The sequence below is a fragment of the Thunnus maccoyii genome, chromosome 15 (genome assembly GCF_910596095.1).
Source record: "Thunnus maccoyii chromosome 15, fThuMac1.1, whole genome shotgun sequence".
Taxonomy (NCBI): Eukaryota; Metazoa; Chordata; class Actinopteri; order Scombriformes; family Scombridae; genus Thunnus; species Thunnus maccoyii.
Window position 1 is genome coordinate 6,530,857 of NC_056547.1, and position 18,711 is coordinate 6,549,567.

At 37.2% G+C, this 18,711-nt stretch overlaps 3 protein-coding genes across 3 annotated transcripts in view; all 3 read left to right on the forward strand.

Annotated features, from left to right (window-relative positions):
- LOC121913597 (major histocompatibility complex class I-related gene protein-like) overlaps positions 1–18,711 on the forward strand; it is a 90,552-nt gene that overhangs the window by 15,159 nt on the left and 56,682 nt on the right. The window lies entirely within an intron of this gene.
- Positions 937–16,728, forward strand: LOC121913604 (major histocompatibility complex class I-related gene protein-like). Its single transcript, XM_042436315.1, has 8 exons — positions 937–1,088; positions 12,521–12,787; positions 13,775–14,053; positions 14,157–14,459; positions 15,553–15,663; positions 15,905–15,922; positions 16,009–16,069; positions 16,689–16,728. The coding sequence occupies exons 1-7, from the start codon at positions 1,034–1,036 to the stop codon at positions 16,062–16,064; spliced, it is 1,089 nt and encodes a 362-aa protein (XP_042292249.1). The 5' UTR covers positions 937–1,033; the 3' UTR covers positions 16,065–16,069; positions 16,689–16,728.
- On the forward strand, positions 2,277–8,838 carry LOC121913587. The gene is made up of 6 exons (XM_042436262.1): positions 2,277–2,913; positions 4,492–4,624; positions 5,850–6,067; positions 6,176–7,255; positions 7,359–7,527; positions 8,198–8,838. The coding sequence occupies exons 3-6, from the start codon at positions 5,857–5,859 to the stop codon at positions 8,322–8,324; spliced, it is 1,587 nt and encodes a 528-aa protein (XP_042292196.1). The 5' UTR covers positions 2,277–2,913; positions 4,492–4,624; positions 5,850–5,856; the 3' UTR covers positions 8,325–8,838.

Here is an 18,711-nt window from a genome sequence, read left to right on the forward strand (position 1 = left end):
CTGAGGCAAAGGTTTGTTGTTGGGCCCCTGTTGTCCCCCACTATACATGGCATAACTCTACAGCTGAAATGACTAGATGATTATTGATTAGTTGATTGACATAACATTCATTGGCAACAATTTTGATGATTGATTAAACATTTAAGTGATTTTTTAACTAAAAAAATGTTAATTCTCTTGTACCAGCGTCTGAAATATGAATATTTGCAATTCCACAGTTTCCAGTGACAGTAAACTCAACATCTTTAGGTCTTTGACTGTTGGTCAGACAAAACAATTAATCTGAATATGTAATATGATCTGCATTTTTAAAAACTATTTTCATTTTACACACTGGAGAATCAATCAATGTTACAGTTTCACTTGGCAGACGCTTTTATCCAAAGCGACGTACACATGACAGTTAATACAACACGAGCAGGGATCTACTGAGGATCAAAGCGAGTAAGTGCCATAAAGCTAAGTCCAGGTCTAATTGCAGTTCATCACTCACCACTGTGTGAATCACGATTAACCAGGTTACTCCTATTATATTCAAAGGTTATATTTTGATCCACACCAGGATAATTCAAACCGAGATATGTGCAGTAGCCTATAGTATATGCCTGTTTAGCGATACACAGGTGGGCCCTCTCAGGTCGTACTAATCAAAGTAAAATAACTGATGTCCCAAGTCAGGCTATTCAGAACAGTTATCCACTATAAATCCAGACAGTTGTAAAAATCACCCCACTGTGCTCATTAAATCACTGAATGCACACTATTGTGAATCAGTGAACTTGTAGATTATTTTGTTTTGTACTTTCAGCTGTCAAATATGTATAATTATTACATTTGCTTCAAGGGTAAAATGTGTGTCTGTATAGATTAGTGATAGTCAGTGGGCTGGACACCTTCACACATCAGGTGCAATATCATACTGGTCTACTTTGGTCCCACCTTCCCACACAACACACGAAGACGCACAACAAAATTAAAACGGTGACTGGTTTGTCTACTGCAGCGATCACTAGACTTCCCAAAAAGTGATGCCATGAAGACAATGGAGCTTGTTTTTCTGCTCATCTTCTTTCCTGTCACACTTTCAGGTGAGATTAACTTTAAAAACATATTTTTTTTTAACATTTAGTTGTCGAAAATTACTCGTTTGTTTTTTAGTGAGAGGCCTAACGTGATACAATTCACTTTCATTTTCAAATTTACGCAGTTTAGATCAAGCTTTACCCGTACCATTTTTGATAAGTTGTTCATCATAAAGGGTTTAATCAATGGCTTTAGCGATGGTAAATAAATTATTTACAAATCCTTTATAGACAGGCGCGTATCACTGCGGGGGTATAACAAGACGCATACCTGTCATGGGTCTATTACAGGTAGTGAAGTTAGATTTTACAGCGAGCCGAGCGGTTTCCGATGTTTCAGGCTTTTCTATATAGTACAGAGATTGGTCCATAACTAAAATTACAGGAAGTGCCAAAATTTAGCTTGCAGAGGTGCGCACACACAGGGGTGGAGCAGCAATTTTAAAAGTGTGGGGGTTCTAGAGGTGGGACATGAGCACGGCAACCCCCCACCTTCAAGCAGTGTTCCAGTCTCAGCATGCCAAATCAAAATGAATGCCATGTATTTAAACAATTTTTTCTACTACTGTAGTTGTAACCACTGCTTCAGCTTACCAAAAAATAATTACTGAGACCATATGAGTGTAACAACTGAGCAGAATTTATTTAGGGTCTCATAGCAGTTTACTACTTACATCCAGTTATTTGTATGAATTGCTGTACTGGAGCATAGCTATCCTTATTATACTTAAGATAATCACAGAGTATCTTTATCCTACTTCCTCACATACCTTATAGACATGAAATTAAAGGAAACTTACACTTCCATTAAAATGAAATGGATGGTTATAGATGCATAACAAATTGAACCCTGGTAACAAATCAGTATCAGTAAAGAGTCAAATCAGTAAAGAGTCATTTCTGAGTCCATGGACTACACTGTAAAAAATGACTGTGAAATTTACATAAAAACTATGTAAAATCCCTACAGAAAAGTATTGTAAACTCAAAAACATATATTTTTTGTTTAAAGTACAGTGAATTTTTGGAAACTATTAAACAGAATGTTTTTGTTATATTTACAACAACAATATGTGATTACAATCAAATTTATTTGTTAAAACTACAAATATTGGTAACAAAAACAGAGAAATACTGTAATACTCATAACAAAACAATTTAGTTAATTTCACATGCAAATATTGTAAAAACTATAGTTTTAGTCAGTTGTTTTAAAAAATACAAATATATGTAAGTCACTTTACAAGTTTATGCTGTAATTTTAACATGATTGATAAAATGATGCAAATTGACGTAGGCCTATTTAAAATGTTTTCACAAAAAAGTTTTATTGTGAACCTGAGAGGTTACCTATCTATTTAAATATAAAAAATATACAATTTTAATAACATTGCATTTATAATTTAGGCTATTTGTAGCATATTGTAGAGTGTGTGTATAAGACATTCAAATTATTGATATATGCAAAGTAACACTGTTCAGTCCTAATCCTTGTATGCTTTATGTTTCTTTTAGTCTTTATCATTATCATTTTCACAGGCTAAACAACCTAACAGTGCCACCTCTAACCACTTGTACTTTTACTCTCTCATTGTGCACTGAGTCCTCCTAATTTTGAAATTTAAAAGTGCGCAGCTGAAGTTCGTCTCTGATTGGATAATGACGTGAGGGCGGGAGAAGCGCGAACCATTAGCCGTTAGCGTCACTAAGGAGCCAGTGTGCAGTCTGCAGAGCAGAGAACGGAGCAGAAATCTTCGGACCACTTCATTTTAAAAGATTTTAGGACAAATCTACAAGTTTTTTGGAGGGTCTGTGGCTGTTCAATTGGAAGGTAAGCTTCATATTTAGGCTACTCTTTTTTCGAGACCAGACGAAAATGTGTGCTGAAAGCTAGCTAGCTAGCACCAGTCCATATTTAAGACCAGTAACGTTAGCTCAATGTGTGATAACTTAATTCAGCTGAAAAGCACAGGCAAACATTTGAAATCCTAAAAATGATCACCTGCGTCTTTTGTAAAAGCAAATTTGTTACATTAAGAGGCTATGTACTGCATTGCAGAGTACATAGGAATGAGCCTCATTGTCTTTTCAAATGTGCTGGCGCCAACTGTAGTCAAACATTTACCACTTACTCAGCTTTCAAGGGCCATTTTTATCGTGTGCACAATGCACCTGCACCGCAAGCTGCTCCTAAAGCTGTTGTTGCGGATTTAAAATGCGCAGTTTCATTATGTGCCCGCAATTTACACACGGTGAAAGAGCTAGTGTCTCACTTAAATGATCATTTTGGAGAGGGCAGGTCTGTGTCATGTCCAGTAAGTGGTTGTAAGCATGTGTTTACAAAAAAGTCATCATTTACTTCTCACATGTGTAGGAAGCATAAAGCATGCTCCCCTGATGGTATTGATGACATGTACAAGGAAACTCGCCTTCAGCCCCCAAATGTCATTGCCAGTACAGATGATTCAGAAAGCACACATGAAGCCATGCCAACAGCTAGTGCAGCCAGTGATATGCCAGAGAATGATAGTCAGTCTTATCTCAGAAACATGTGTCTCTTTTACCTTAAACTGCAAGGACAGCTGCTTATTCCTGCCTCTACTATACAGACTATTGTTGAGGAGATGCAAAATGTGCACGAGTTAGGTCAAGCCTACACAATAACTAAAGTAAGTTCTTTATTAAAAAATGATATGAGCCTATCAGATGAAGCAGTCACTAAAATATGTGACTGCATTAAAGAGTCAGATTTGTTCTCTGCCTGTCATCAGGGACAATTAAGAACAACATACACCAGAAATCAGACATTCACAAAAATGTTTAAGTACACGGAACCCCAAAAAGTGCTATTGGGAATGGATGAAAACATGACACAAAAATTTGCGTACTACATACCAGTGGCAGAAACTCTGAAGAGCTTTTTGCACTCCCAGTTATGGAGGAATGCACAGCCACAACAGTTTGGAGATCCTGATGTAGAGGTTTTTACGGATTTATATGATGGAAAAATTTTCAAATGTCACCAGTTCTTTAATGAAAACCCTGAAAGCCTCAAACTGATTTTGTATCAAGATTCATTTGAAATTGTGAATCCCCTGGGTTCTGCTAAAAAGACACACAAAGTTCTTGCAGTTTATCTTTCATTAGCAAATTTACCCATTCATTTGCGTTCAAATACTGATAATATGTTTTTAGTCTTGTTGTGTGTTGAGAATGACTTAAAGCGTTTTGGAATAGCCAAAGTTTTCTCAGAGTTGTTGGCAGATCTGAAATCCTTGGAGACAGATGGAATAAATGTAGATGGAAAAACAGTAAAAGGGGGTCTCTACTGCATTGCTGGGGATAACCTTGGTTCTCATTGCATAGGTGGGTTTACAGAGAACTTCAGCCGCTCTCAATATTTTTGCAGGTACTGTGACATCACGAGAAGTGAGTTTGAGGCTGATCCAAATGCCTGTGGTCCTCCACGCACCCCAGAGACGTATGACACAGCTGTTGCTGATCTCCAGGCTGAAAACATCCAAGACGTCAGAGGAATAAAGGTAAACTCTATCTTTAATACCCTTGAGTCTTTTCACGTATCCCAACCTGGTCTCCCGCCTTGTTTAGGTCATGACCTCTTTGAAGGAGTCTTGTCATATGATCTAGCACTGTACTTGAAGAACATTATAAAAATGAAAAAATGGTTCACATACTCACTCTTAAACAGGCGCATCAAACAGTTTAAGTACAAAGGATCTGAAGCACTCACAAAGCCATGTGCTGTCAAACCTGACGGAGCCAAGTTATCAGGGCAAGCCATTCAAAACTGGAACCTTCTGAGATTGCTACCAGTTTTGATTGGTGACAAAGTGCAAAATCATGAGGATGAAGTATGGCAGTTAGCTCTCCAGCTAAAAGACATTGTGGATCTTATTTGTGCTCAGAACATTTCCTTGTCCCAGATAGCATATCTTGACATTTTGATCCAAGAATATTTGGAGTTGAGAAAGATGATGTTTCCTGAAATTCAACTCAAACCCAAGCACCACTATTTGCGCCATTATTCAGCACTGTCGTTGAAATTTGGTCCATTGAGGAGATTATGGACGCTTAGGTTTGAAAGTAAACACAGTTATTTTAAAAGATGTGCCAGACACTTGAAAAACTTCAAAAATATTTGTCAAACATTGTCAGAGCGTCATCAGATGTATCAGGCATATCTTTTAGCTGGGCAAGAATGCAGTAAACTACTGCAAGTGAAGGACAGCTGTGCGTTTTATCCCAACCTCTACAGTGACGCTATTAAACATGCAGTCAGGGAGTTAGCCTTTTCAGAAAGCAATACCACAGTTGCCACAGATATTCAGTACAAGGGCACTGCATATAAAAAAGGACAGTTTCTTGTGTACAGAAATGATGAGTATATGGAGTTTGGTGAACTTCTACTCATCTTGATTCAAAATGACACATCTGTGTATGTTTTGATGGATATCCACAAAGGCATCTTCCTCTCAGAATACCATCTGTATTCTGTGACAAAGGACAGTCTTGGGTTACAATGTATCAACATTAATGACCTGCCTGATTTCTATCCTTTGGTATCATATATTCTTAATGGATTCCAAGTCATTCCACTAAAACACAGTATTGTGGCAAAATAAAGTCCAATTAAAGCTGTTAATTGGACTGTTAGTTTGACATTAATATAAGTGTTACCTGATGCATGTCCCTGTTCTGTTAAGTGTATGTACTGTATATTTTTTCTGTTCTGCATTTCTTCTTCAGTGTAAATATGAGTGACTCAGGGCGAACCTTCCTAGATGTCGCCATCATGGAAGCCCTACCAGAACTTCAAGTAGTAAACAAAAACATCCTGGAAGAGCACTTGCAGTCCATTGGAGTCGAGACGTATGATGATCTACGCTTCGTAACGGAGGCTGATTTGATGACAGTATTAAGACCTGTACAAGCCAGAAAGCTTCTTTCTGTTTGGAAACAGAAATGTAAGTAAAAACACCACAACACACAGCTATTCAACAGCAAAAGCAGACATGGACATTGTGTAATATTGTACAATGTGAATCATAATCTTATTTTTTTGTCATTTAAAGACCAAACTCCCGAGAACAGCTCACTATCATCTGTGGAAGCCTCACCTACCCAACTGCTGTCATCGCTCTCTGTTTCACCCCAAAGTTCATCGTCAACCTCCTCCAGCAGCCTAGGACTTGACACACAGTGGGAAGACAACTTTGAAATTCCATGGAGTAAATTTCCTGAGGAAGTGATGGATTCTTTGGAGAGGGGAAAAAGGCCAGGCCCAAAACTGAGGAGGCAAATGGTCCGGATTGTTGTGACTGAGATGATGGAAAAATGCCCCCATGTAGGTAAAAAGCATTCAACTGATGTTGCAAAGCAAATGGTGGCAAAATATCCCAATTCTCTGCAAGATGTAATAGAGGGCGATATTGTTGGAACAGGCTACCATTCCCTTGTAAAACAGCTGCAAAACAGAATCGAAAATGTGAGGCGCACTTCAACACCCAAAATAAGAAAAAGAAAACATCAGGCTGATGACTCAGACCACACAGATGAGATCCCATTAGAAGAGAGAGCAGCAATGCAGGACACTTACGGATGCATTAAATGGAATGTGAAATTTCTGCCCCGTGAAGAAACTCAAGAGAGCCAGCACCAAAAGAAGGAAAAACTCAAGGAGATGTTCCAACAATCTGATGCCAATCCAGAGGAGGTAAAATGTCTAATGAAGTCCACTTTTTACACACAGCGTCAACATGTCAACCAGGGAAAAAGTATCAAAAGCCTTCGAGAGGAGTGGCCATTTTGGTTTGACGAACTTGGCATGTCGGTCCACTTCAAGGAACTCACTGGGATTGACCTCAAAGAGACATTCACGCGAAATTTGGATTTGAAGGGAAAAAGGCTTCTCAACTACATGACCACAGTTTATGTCACCAAGAGTAATAAGTTCCTTCAGACTTATGCAAGGCTTCAGAGGATGCGGGGACAGCAGAGTGGCTGCTCAGATGATGTGAAAGAGATGGTCCTGCTTCTGCTCAGCTACTTTGATGAGAAGGAGGAGTCCATGTTCTTCCATGTAGAAGATACCTGTCTGGCAGAAGAGGTCCAACTGGAGCAAGTGCCTCTGACACCTGCTGTTATTGTCTGTGGTAAGTCTGTTTCATATCTCTTTTTTTTAATTGCACTGTTTATAGAATCTGTCATGTGAGTGCAGCGCTTATTAATATAACCTGTTAAATAATTTGTTCATAGGACAGTCCTGCTATTCCTCAACAAGGTACATGCTGAGTCTGGATCGGAACCTCATCAACACAAACATCTCCTCCTTCATTTCTGCATTGTGCCTCATGTTCGGGAGCTACTTCTGTTTCAACATCCATTATCCATCTGAGCTGGCTTCAACTCTGGAGTTTCTTCAAAGGTGAGTAAACATGGCATGGCATTTCTCAGACCTGTACTTTAATTAAGCCTAAAATGGCTAAGCTACACAAAAACTGCCTTAATAGTTCCTAGGGCCAAAAACTGCCCCATTGAAACCCATTAAAACCACTATTTTTGATCCCACGTTTATCTTGACAAAAACTAATGCATTCCTTTATGTTAAGATTTCGGTTTGGACCACAGGCTTTCAATTTGTAGTTTTTATATTTGTCCATCAGGTGGCACCACTTTTACCCATTCAAAGCATGCCGCAAAGTTTCACACTTTTTATTGTTTTCTGGAAGAAAAGTGTGTGTGCTATTGATGTCGGATAATGTTGTGTATGTGTACTCACTAAATGCATTTAATGGAAATTATTTAGTTTTTTTTGTATAAAAACAGCATTATGTAGAGTTATGTAAACATACTGGCATTGAAAGGGTTAAAAAGCTAAAAATATAATTAATATTTGATATGTATATTTCAGACTCTAAAAGAGTGACATGTTTAAAGTAGAAAAAAATATCAAAATATACTATTTTTATAGCAGTTCATGGGAACAAGCCACGTTTTGGCTTTAAAAACATCCACGAAGTAAATAAGTTAAGAACACATGAAGTTTTTTTTTTTAACTGATCAATTAAAATGCTTAATATGCTTTTATTCTACAGGTGTTTTTTCTCGATAAACCCAGAAAAAGGAACTAAGGTGGAGAATAAAAACTCGAAGCGTCGTCTCAATCTGAACCCTCGAGTCCTCACCCTGATCCAGGACCTCTCCGATCACGAGTGGCGTTAAGCCTAAATATGGACTCCTTCTGTGCACTCTGACTGTTTGTTTGAGAAGAGGTACTGTTACTTTTCGCTTTGTTCAATCCACAATGTGTATTATGGTAATTAAGGCACAACGTAATTTTTGTTATTTTGCAAAAATACCTTAACAAACGTGCATTCTTATTTTGAGGGGGTACGCCTCTCCACAGATCTGACCTGTAACTTGGCCTGTTGGCATCACGTGATTGTCTCCATGGAGATAGATAAGTTTTATGCCATACTGTGGAACATTCAGAATGTAAACAAAATTTTGATTGAATTGGGTTGTTGTTGTGTGCCTGACACTTAAACTTTGTTTGTTAAAGTTTGTTAAAAATGTCCAGATTTAAAGAGGCTAATCTTCTGGAGTATCTCAACTTGGATTCAGTCATAGTTCAAGAACCATTATATGTAGCTTCTTTGCATGTTGTATCTGTTGAAAAAAATGCATCCAGTTGTTTACAACTATTATTGCTGTTAAATAAATTTCCCAAAAGTGATATTTTTCTCTCGTCTTTTCTCAAGATGTATTTTTGCAGGTTTATACGTAAATTTTACATTATAACTTGATTATTAAAACATAAAAACACAGCATATTTTGAAGAGATTTTATATATAATATACAGAACCATTCCATTTAAAATGCAGAGTTTTACTGTTGTTCTACCGGTTTAAATTAGTTTTTGTTTGATATTTCCCTGTTAATTTTATCATTTATTGATGCACAATTAGCAGTTATTACATGTAAAAAATACAGGAAATGGTCTATTTATATACAACACCGTTATGTGAAATTAACAAAAAAAAAATTGTAGACTTAACAGTTTTTTAATGTGATTCAGCCGTGATTTCATTCACTGTAAATCAATTTACATATTTCGTCTGTAAAGTTGTCTACTGTGCTGCTGTATTTTTTACAGGAATTCTCTGGTAACCACAGCTGCCAGCGTTTTCCTGTAAAAACAACAGTTTTTTTTTTACAGTGTAGTACAACCTAAACTGTCTTCAATTTTTTTAAATAAAGTGTCTCTTTTAGTAGGAATCCAAAGGGGACCTTTAATTGTCTTTAATTGGGAAATTAAATATCTAAAGTTGTCCAGGAGGTTTTGTATCAGCAGGTGCAAATTCCTCTCCAACAGCCACAGGGAAGAAGTGGTCCCTCTTCATCTGAAGTCTTCCTCAAAGCTAACAGGAGAAAATCACATAAGCAGGTGATTTGAGGCGAGTGAGTGCAGAGAGTGAGAAACTAGCTCTCACAAGCCACAGCTACAACTATCTGAACCCTTTTTAAGCTCAATAATAAATAGTAATATTACTGTGGTCTAGCTTTAATATACAATACAAACTATAGCTCATTCTAACTTATATTAAATGCAAAACACACATTACTCCCTAACATAAGGAGTCAAACTATGATGTCTAAAGCAACATATTCCTTTGACATTTAGCTTAAAACAGCATGAACTATGTGAGTTTACATTCTGGACACAGAGGTAACTTGTACATATTCTTGCCAAAGTCCGTCCATCATTGTGGCTAATTAGCGATTAGCTTAACTCACGATTAGCGTTTAGCATGCTAATAAACATTAATTTGGTCGATAAGATTTTATTTCTCTATAGTATCTATTACATAAACTGTTGAGATGTATTAATGAGATTAATTCATGTCTGAAACGTGTTGGATTAATCTGTGAATTTTACCTGTAATGTCGTTCAGGTGTCACTGACACTGAATATATTTTGCTGAAATAACAGTTTCTGTACAGTTCTTGTGTTCTGTATGTTGTTAACATCTGGCTGTGTGTCAGATTATTTCTTTTGACTTTATTAAATAGTGTCATTATTGAAATGACCTAAATATAAAACATACAACTCTAACAGGTTGTTTTAAATGTGTACTCATACTGTAACCTCAGATTACGAATAATATAATACAGTATAATGTAATATAATCTAGGCGTAATATGATATAATATTTTAAAACAACATAATAGCAGAACAGAACAAGAATTAAATTGAAATCTCAAAGCACAGACCTCAAGTATTACTTTAATAAAGGAGTCTTTACATTTTGTATCTGGATTTGTTTTAAATACACAGTGAATGACATCGATGTTGTGGAAACTTGACTTTGTGGTAGCTGAGTTATTTAAAGAGCCTCTGCGTTGGCCCACCAGTTAAAGTATGAGGACCAGAGATGAGAGCCGTTCAACGGATTATTGTCTTGTTCACAGGATTTCCACTTAAATAGTTGACCTTCACAGATGATTTAAAGGCTAAAAGGAAAATGAAAACAATAATCAGTAAACAAAAGTACTATAATAAATCTCAATCAAATCAAAGCACTTGTTTGGTTATTGAACAAAGAAACAGCAATAACTACAATACACTTCCTTAACTTAGACAAATTATGCATCAGGTGCACAGTCAACTGGAGAAGGTAGCTAATATCACACAGAGGTCAGCATGCTGCAGCAGACAAAGGGAGAGACTGAGCCAGGCTTCTTATCAGTTCAGGTTCAACCTGTTAGGTTGAGACTAAATCCCGCCCACCTAGGACTGGGCAGGAAGGAGGATTTTCTACAAACGATTTAATGTTTCATAAGAAGACCTTTGTGACTGTAACTGTGATTTCAAAGCAATATTCTTATTACATTTACACCTTCTGAGGGCCAGTGCTGTACTGTAGATTACCTGTGAGACTGACTCAGGTGTTGCAAGGCAGGAATACAACATTAACTTATAATAATGTGAAAACTATAAGCCAAGGCATAAATCATGGGCTACACTATGTCTCAGTGTATTTTAAAACTACAGATATTCCAAAACTGTCTAAAACAAAAATGTATTAACACTTTAATAACTGCATGTGTGGAGTCTATGTGACACAAGAGGAGATACTTGAGTATGACCTTCTGCTTCACATGATGTTGGTCTTTCATTAAGTGTAATGATTCTCACTTAGACTATTAACTGCAGCTTAATGTACCAGCATCATGTAGTAAAGCACAATTTCACAAATATTTATCATATTGCAGTATCTCTTTTAAATATAACTGTACATTTACTGCAGAGCTTAACATACCTCAGATTTTGACATGTCTGTTCACTGCTGATTAATTATTGATTAAAGTCAATAAATGATATTGATTGGTATGGAGGCACATTGCATTAAGAGCAGAAAAAACTGGAGATATTTTCTTCAAATAATTTGTTCTCATAATAATGTAGCATCTCCTATAGTAGGATTAAATGTATAACTAATAGCTATATTATGTTGAAGATATTTACCTCATCATTGAGAGGAAGTATCTGGTTAATATGAATTCATCAGAAAACTATTTTGCAATTATGAGTTCTTTATCTTGTAATCATCACTGACCTAGGCCTGATTTAGTTGGCTTTTGTTCCCTCTTGGTTTGAGGTTTTTTATACTGATGTTATTGAACATTATTCACCAAAGTCACATTTCTGAAATTATTTTATCAGTTTTGTACAATGTTGTTTTGTTTTTTTCCACCAGACCGACTAAACACAGATCAGATTTTTTTTTAAATGAAATTAATCAAATTAAATAATATAATAAAATAACAAAATTTCTACAGATTAAGATATTTTTCATTATTCAAGCAAAATAAGGCAAATTAGAGAAAACACTGATAAATAGTTGTAATTCATATGCTTTGCTCACCATATGTTGTTCCACTTTCAGGAATCTCATATCAGTGTACAGATATTTATATCAAGATTTAACATTTTGATTAGATTTACACTTGAATGTACATGTAGTCATTACTAACCTTATATAAAATGATGATCATTAAGGTTAATAAAGCTGTCTTAGTCATTATGGCAAATGTGCCAACAAAACATGGCCTATTAACATATCCAGCATTCATTTGTGTTTTGAGTTGTGTTTTTGGCTGCCTGGCCAATGGAAGGTCAATATTCACTCTCCTTTTAGCTTTTGTTTAGTCTCAATCATTCCAAGTATAATATCTGGCTCTTAGGTTGGTAGATGTTCTACTTTCATCACCAGCTCATCACTAACTTTGTGTGTCTGAGGTTTCATGCTGGGCAAAATATTTAATGTAATTAAATGTTATTATCACAAGTATAGATAAATGCATGATTATAAAAAAATGAACTTAAAAATCCTTAAAACTTCTTTCTCTTACAGTGAAACACTCGCTGAAGTTTTTTGCCACAATATCCTCTGGAGTCAAAAACTTCCCAGATTATGTGGTTGTTGGGTTGGTTGATGAAGTTCCAGCAGGTTACTGTGACAGCATCAGTAAGAAAGTAGAAGCCAAACAGGACTGGGCAAAGAAACTGTTAGAAGATGATCCACAACACTTGGAGTGGTACACGCAGCAGTGTTTATTAGACCAACATAAATACAAAGCTCACATTGACATTTTGAAGCAGCAACTGAACCAAACTGAAGGTAAGTAAAAATACTGTAAAAATGTAAAGTCGTGTTTTTTGTCAAATAGCAAACACATATAGTTCCATTATAAACACACGTTTAGATGTTCAAACACATACACAGTTTACTAAATGTGCATATATTCTTCACTCATATCTCTCCCTCTATTACCATCCATGTAATGTGAGGGACTCTTTCAAAATGGGTCGTCAATATTAATATTATATATAGTTTCCCTGGTAGCTATGTGCTGAATTCACTGAAAAACTGAGCAAAAGGGTTCTACATTTGAATCATGGTGTGTGTGTGTGCGTGTGTGTGTGTGTGTGTCTGTATGCGTGCGTGTGTGCGTGTGTGTGCATGTGTGTGTGTATGCGTGTGTGTGTGTGTGTGTGTGTGTGTGTGTGTGTGTTAGTGCATGTGCGTGTGTGCGTGTGTGTGTGTATGCGTGTGTGTGTGCGTGTGTGTGCGTGCGCGTGTGCGTGCGTGAGCTTGTTTGCGTGTGTGCGTGTATGTGTGTGTGTGTGCGTGCGTGCGTGTGCGTGTGTGTGCGTGTGTGTGTGTGTGTGCGCGCGTGTATGTTTGTGTGTGTGCGCGCGTGTGTGTGTGTGTGTGTCTGTGTGCGTGTGTGTGTGTGCGCGTGTGTGTGTGCATGTGCGTACGTGTGTGTGTGTGTATGTGTGTGTGTGTGTGTGTGTGTGTGTGTGTGTGTGTGTGTGTTTGTGTGTGCGTGTGTGTGTGCGTGTTTGTGTGTGTGTGTGTGTGTGTTGCCCTTCTTGTCATGTTTGGTTTGATCTGGATGCTTAAAAACTGCAGGTCAAGTACGTTTTGGTTGGAAAGTTTGACCCCTTGATGTCAGTTTGTGTATCTCTGTGTGTTGGTCTTGCAATGAAGAGGTGACTCTTCCACATGTTCCTTGACATTTTCTAAAATGCAGCCTCACATAGGCTCCAGCCACCTGTAACCCTCTGTGGGATCTCACTCTGCTCTCTGTCTCTCTCTCAGGTGTCCACATCTTCCAGAATATTTTTGGCTGTGAATGGGATGATGAGACTGGAGAGTTTAATGGTTTTGTTCAGTATGGTTATGATGGAGAAGACTTCATAGTATTTGACCTGAAGACACTGACATGGATCGCTCCAAAACCACAAGCTGTCATCACCAAACACAAGTGGGACAAAGATAGAGTTCACAATGAATGGTGGAACTACTTCCTCACCCAGCATTGCCCTGAGTTTGTGAAGAGATATTTGGACCTTGGGAAGAGCTCTCTGCTGAGAACAGGTAGAATCACATGACCTGATGTAGTTTCATGGACACAACAATATTTAAATGCATCTTCTGTTTCTAACCTCCCTCCCACACCCCTCACCATTTATCTCTCCAGAGTTTCCATCAGTGTCTCTCCTCCAGAAGACTCCCTCCTCTCCAGTCAGCTGCCACGCTACAGGTTTCTACCCTCACAGAGCCATGATGTTCTGGAGGAATGATGGAGAGGAGTTTCATGAGGACGTGGAACACGGAGAGATCCTCCCCAACCATGATGGATCCTTCCAGATGGGTGTTGACCTGAACCTTTCATCAGTCACACCTGAAGACTGGAGGAGGTACGAATGTGTGTTTCATCTCTCTGGTGCAAAGAACGACATCGTCACCAAACTGGACAAAAAAGTGATCAGAACCAACTGGGGTAAGACTGGAATACTGACTTTACAATGTTTATTTAATGTATACATGAAATTTGCCATGAACATTTAGAAGATGTTAAACCTGAGCTCTGATTTTACAATTTGAATGAGTTTGAAACAATCTTGACTTTCTGGAGCTGAAGGTTAGTTTATTACAGGGTTAACAAACATAACTGCTGTTCTGCTCATTCAAATAAATATTGTTTCTTACTTCTTACATTATGCACATGACCTACTAAAAATTACTTTAGTAAATGCAACAAAAAACAGTTCAAATCTAGTGGTGTGCCAGCAAATGATTAGGAGCACAGGTCTGTCACAAATCTAACCAAATTAAACATAAAACATAATTTCAGAAAAAAGAAACACAACATGCAAAATGCTAGACCACATTTTTACTTTACTTGTATTTTATTTATTGCACTGTCATGGGATTACTCACAAGACAATGTACTGTTTGTATGTGAAAATTAGATTTATTAAACAGTAAGAACAAACTAGAACTGTTGCTGATCTGAGGAAACATGTGACCATGCAGGAGAGAGCAAGAGCTTTCAGGGAGGACAGGGTGATCAACTCAAAGATGACAGGATGAAAAACATAAAGAACAAAGCTTTAGTATTACAATAACAAAAACACAAAAGGTGTAATACAACAAAGACAGGGAACAGATACAACATAGACACAGGACGGACACACAGAGGTCTGAAGCACTAAGGTGGTTTTCACCTGCAGATGATCATTGTATGAATTATTGTGATGCCAAATTAAACCATCACATCAACATGTCCAGTAACATTAATTTCACCTAGAAAGAGACATCATCTGCTTTTGGCAGTATAATTGAGCTGCTGTACTCATATTAACAACTCTGCACATCCTGGACAATAATAAGTTTCCTCAGCAGAAAACTCTCACAGGATTCCCAAACTGTCTGTGTGTCATGACGGGGAAAGTCCTGTGTTTTAAGGGATGACAATAAGAAACGTGATCGTCAATAATGTTGTATGATTATCATACATTATTAAAGGTGAAAATACCAAAAGTGCATTGGCATGCCCTTGATGCACTGTGAATGTTTTGTTTTGGTTCCAGTTTCTCCCTCAGAGTTCCCTGCTGGTCCTGTTATTGGAGGTGTTGTAGGACTGCTGCTGCTCCTGGCAGTCTGCATCACTGGAGTCTTCATCTGGAGAAGAAGAGATAATGGTGAGAGACAAACATACTTTTACTCATCATGAAGCCATTTTAACAACAAATAACAGTGTAACCTGGCTGATGTTCAGTAACGTGACCTCCAGCTAAAGAGTTACTCTCTTACCTTTTAAAATAAAAGCAGAAATCAGTGGAATTAATAGTGTTTCTATAAAACATTTATTAGTGTTTTATTTGTTTGCTTTCATAAATTCTGACATTTTACATTTTGAAGTATCTCTCATCTGTATTTCAGGATTCAGGCCTGCAAACTGTGAGTATTCTGTCATTTTATCTCTCTCTCTCTCTCTCTCTATGCAGTTTATAGTTTAAATTAAACACTTTGTTTTTCTTTTATAGCTTCAGACTCGTCATCCTCTGATCCATCTTCAGTCAGAGATGCAGCTCTTAACTGATCACAGTGAGTATTTCATCATGTCATCAACACTGTGCAGATACTGTATGAAGAATCTCTCTGTTGCTCCTCCTGAAACTAGCTACAGTATACTGATATAATACTCTCATAAATATACTGAAAGTCTGTCTTTGTTAAAAAACTGTTTGTCTGATTTGACAGAATTTCTCAGTCAAGTGATCCAGTATAGTTACAGGAAACAGCTGACACTGAGGTTTTAATGTAATACTGATTAATATTAATTTGGACTAAAATCAAACATATATTTACTGTATAATATGACCACTAATAATTCCAGGTCCTTTTCTATTTGTTACTCTGTCTTTGCAGCTTTCCAGTAAAGATTTAGAGGAGAATAGTGAACTCAAATAAAGATGCTGTGGCTTCAATGTTTTATTCTATTTTGCACCATAAATGTTCATTAACCAACTTGTTTTAATGAATATTGAGATGTGACATCACAGGACCCGTCAGAAAGTCACATGATACATCAAACTAAAGTGTGAATTCATAGATCAGATTTATGAGTTTCAGGTCGTCAGTGGATGCAGTGAAGAATGATATCTGTGAAGATTATCTGAGAGCTGATAGAAGCATTAATGTTGATGTGAATCCTCCACTGCAGGAGTAACAACATCTGGAGAGAACTGATGCTGCTGTCCAGCTGTTTCCTCAAACCTTTGGTGGAGATGAATCACTGCAGCAGCTACCAGAAACCAAAGAGCCACAACGTTACTCCAGTGGGGCATCTTTTGTCTTCAGATATCAAATTCATATCAGTTAGTCATGTGCAATGTGGGTTAACTTGCACCTGTTTTTGAGCTTTAACAAGCATTAGTGAGTGTATCCTTATAGCTGTCCTCTGTCCACAGTAATGTTATGTGTCTGTGTGTGTGTGTGTGTGTGTGTGTGTGTGTGCAGTCACATTAAATGTTAGTCTATGCAATGCATATATATTCAAAGACTCAAACCTAAAACTTTTAATGTTCAACTACTTATGTGTGACTTATGTTTTAGTCTTCCAACACACATTGCTCCTCCAGTCCAAGTAACAGCTGTAACTCTTTTTACACATAAACTTGTAAATGTTTCCACAATTTTACACAACATAAATACATTTTTGAATATTTAGATACTCCTCTTTTCATTGAAACTCACATATTAAAGCAATAACACTTCTTAGAGCTTATATTTGTATCTTATACATTTGCCATCTTCACGTCCTGTATTTGTCATGCAGATGATAAATGTTAATGTCATTGTAACATTATTGTTAATGTTCAGATTATTGATGTTAGAGGATTAATGAGGGTTTTATCTGTGGTACTGACTGATGGACTTTATTTCACATTGCAAAAATGGAAAAATTGATTTGTCTACATCACAGTATACGTCTTCTCTAAGGTCATGTGATCTGTTTTTGGCTAAATGTTTTCACCTCAGATAAAGTTTGTCTTTACATCATCTACAAGTTAAAGATTAATTATGAATTGTTAATTGATCATCTATTTATTGGTGAATGTAAAACGTGATTTTTTGGTGAACTTCATTTTGTCTAGAGCAGCTGCAACATTTTTAGTGTCATTTTTGTTCTTATTTGTTCTAATAGTATTTATATTTATCTTCAATTAATAAATAAAATTCTCCTGAAAACCTGCTTAAGAAGTCTTCCTGTTACATCATACCTGTGTTTATCTCAAATGTTCAGATGTGTAGGCTTAAAGGTTTTGTCCCAAGTTTTGGGAGGGAAGGGGGGGGCATGAGGCGTGTGTGTGGTCGAGCGAGAGCAAGAGAGCGAGCGGTTGTGACTGTGTTGTGTTAGCGGCGACTGAGAGAGAGAGTTAAGTTAGCAGTTAGCTGTGACAATAATAGTACAGTGTATGTACAGTTGGAGCTGTTCTGACAGAGAATAGATGCATAAATGCTACAACTCCTCAAGATTAAAGCTGAGTTCCTGTTTCTTGCTTGCTACCTGTTGATAAAGTGGAGGGAGTTAACCCCGAAGTTAGCGGTGACTTCGGCCCTGGAGTAGTAAACAAAGTCTCCCCTGTGCTCCCCGACCACGGTCTGGACGCTGAAGCAGGAAAGGTTAACAAAAGCATCAGCTTACTTTTTAAAATTTTATCAGTTGTCAAAATGTGTGAGGATAAAAGAAACAGCTTACACTATCACTACAAACATACACACAGACGCACACACACACACACACCACAAATTTTAATTTGTTAATGAAGGAGTACACTGAACCTTGTGACTCTGAGTGTGTATTTCCCTATTTTACCACTAGAGGGCAACATAACTCTGAAATGTCTCAGCTGTGAGGTCACCACAGAGAAACAGCTGCTAGAGCATTTCCACCATCACCACTTCCTCCCCCACAGTCGGGTTATAAAACACTTTAAACTGCCTCATTGAATAAATTGTCTTATATGACTTTAAACAGCTGCTCATGTCACTACATGTTATTAAAGTTCTTGTAAATAACAAAACAAAAAAACACATTTCCTGCATTTTCCTGTTGAATCTGATCAGCCAGTCAGATATTGAATTTACTCCTCCTGGTAACACGTGATGCACAGCTATTTATAATTTCTATTGGTCATTTCATTTGACTGTTCACACTGTTAACAGTCTTTCTTCCATCACAG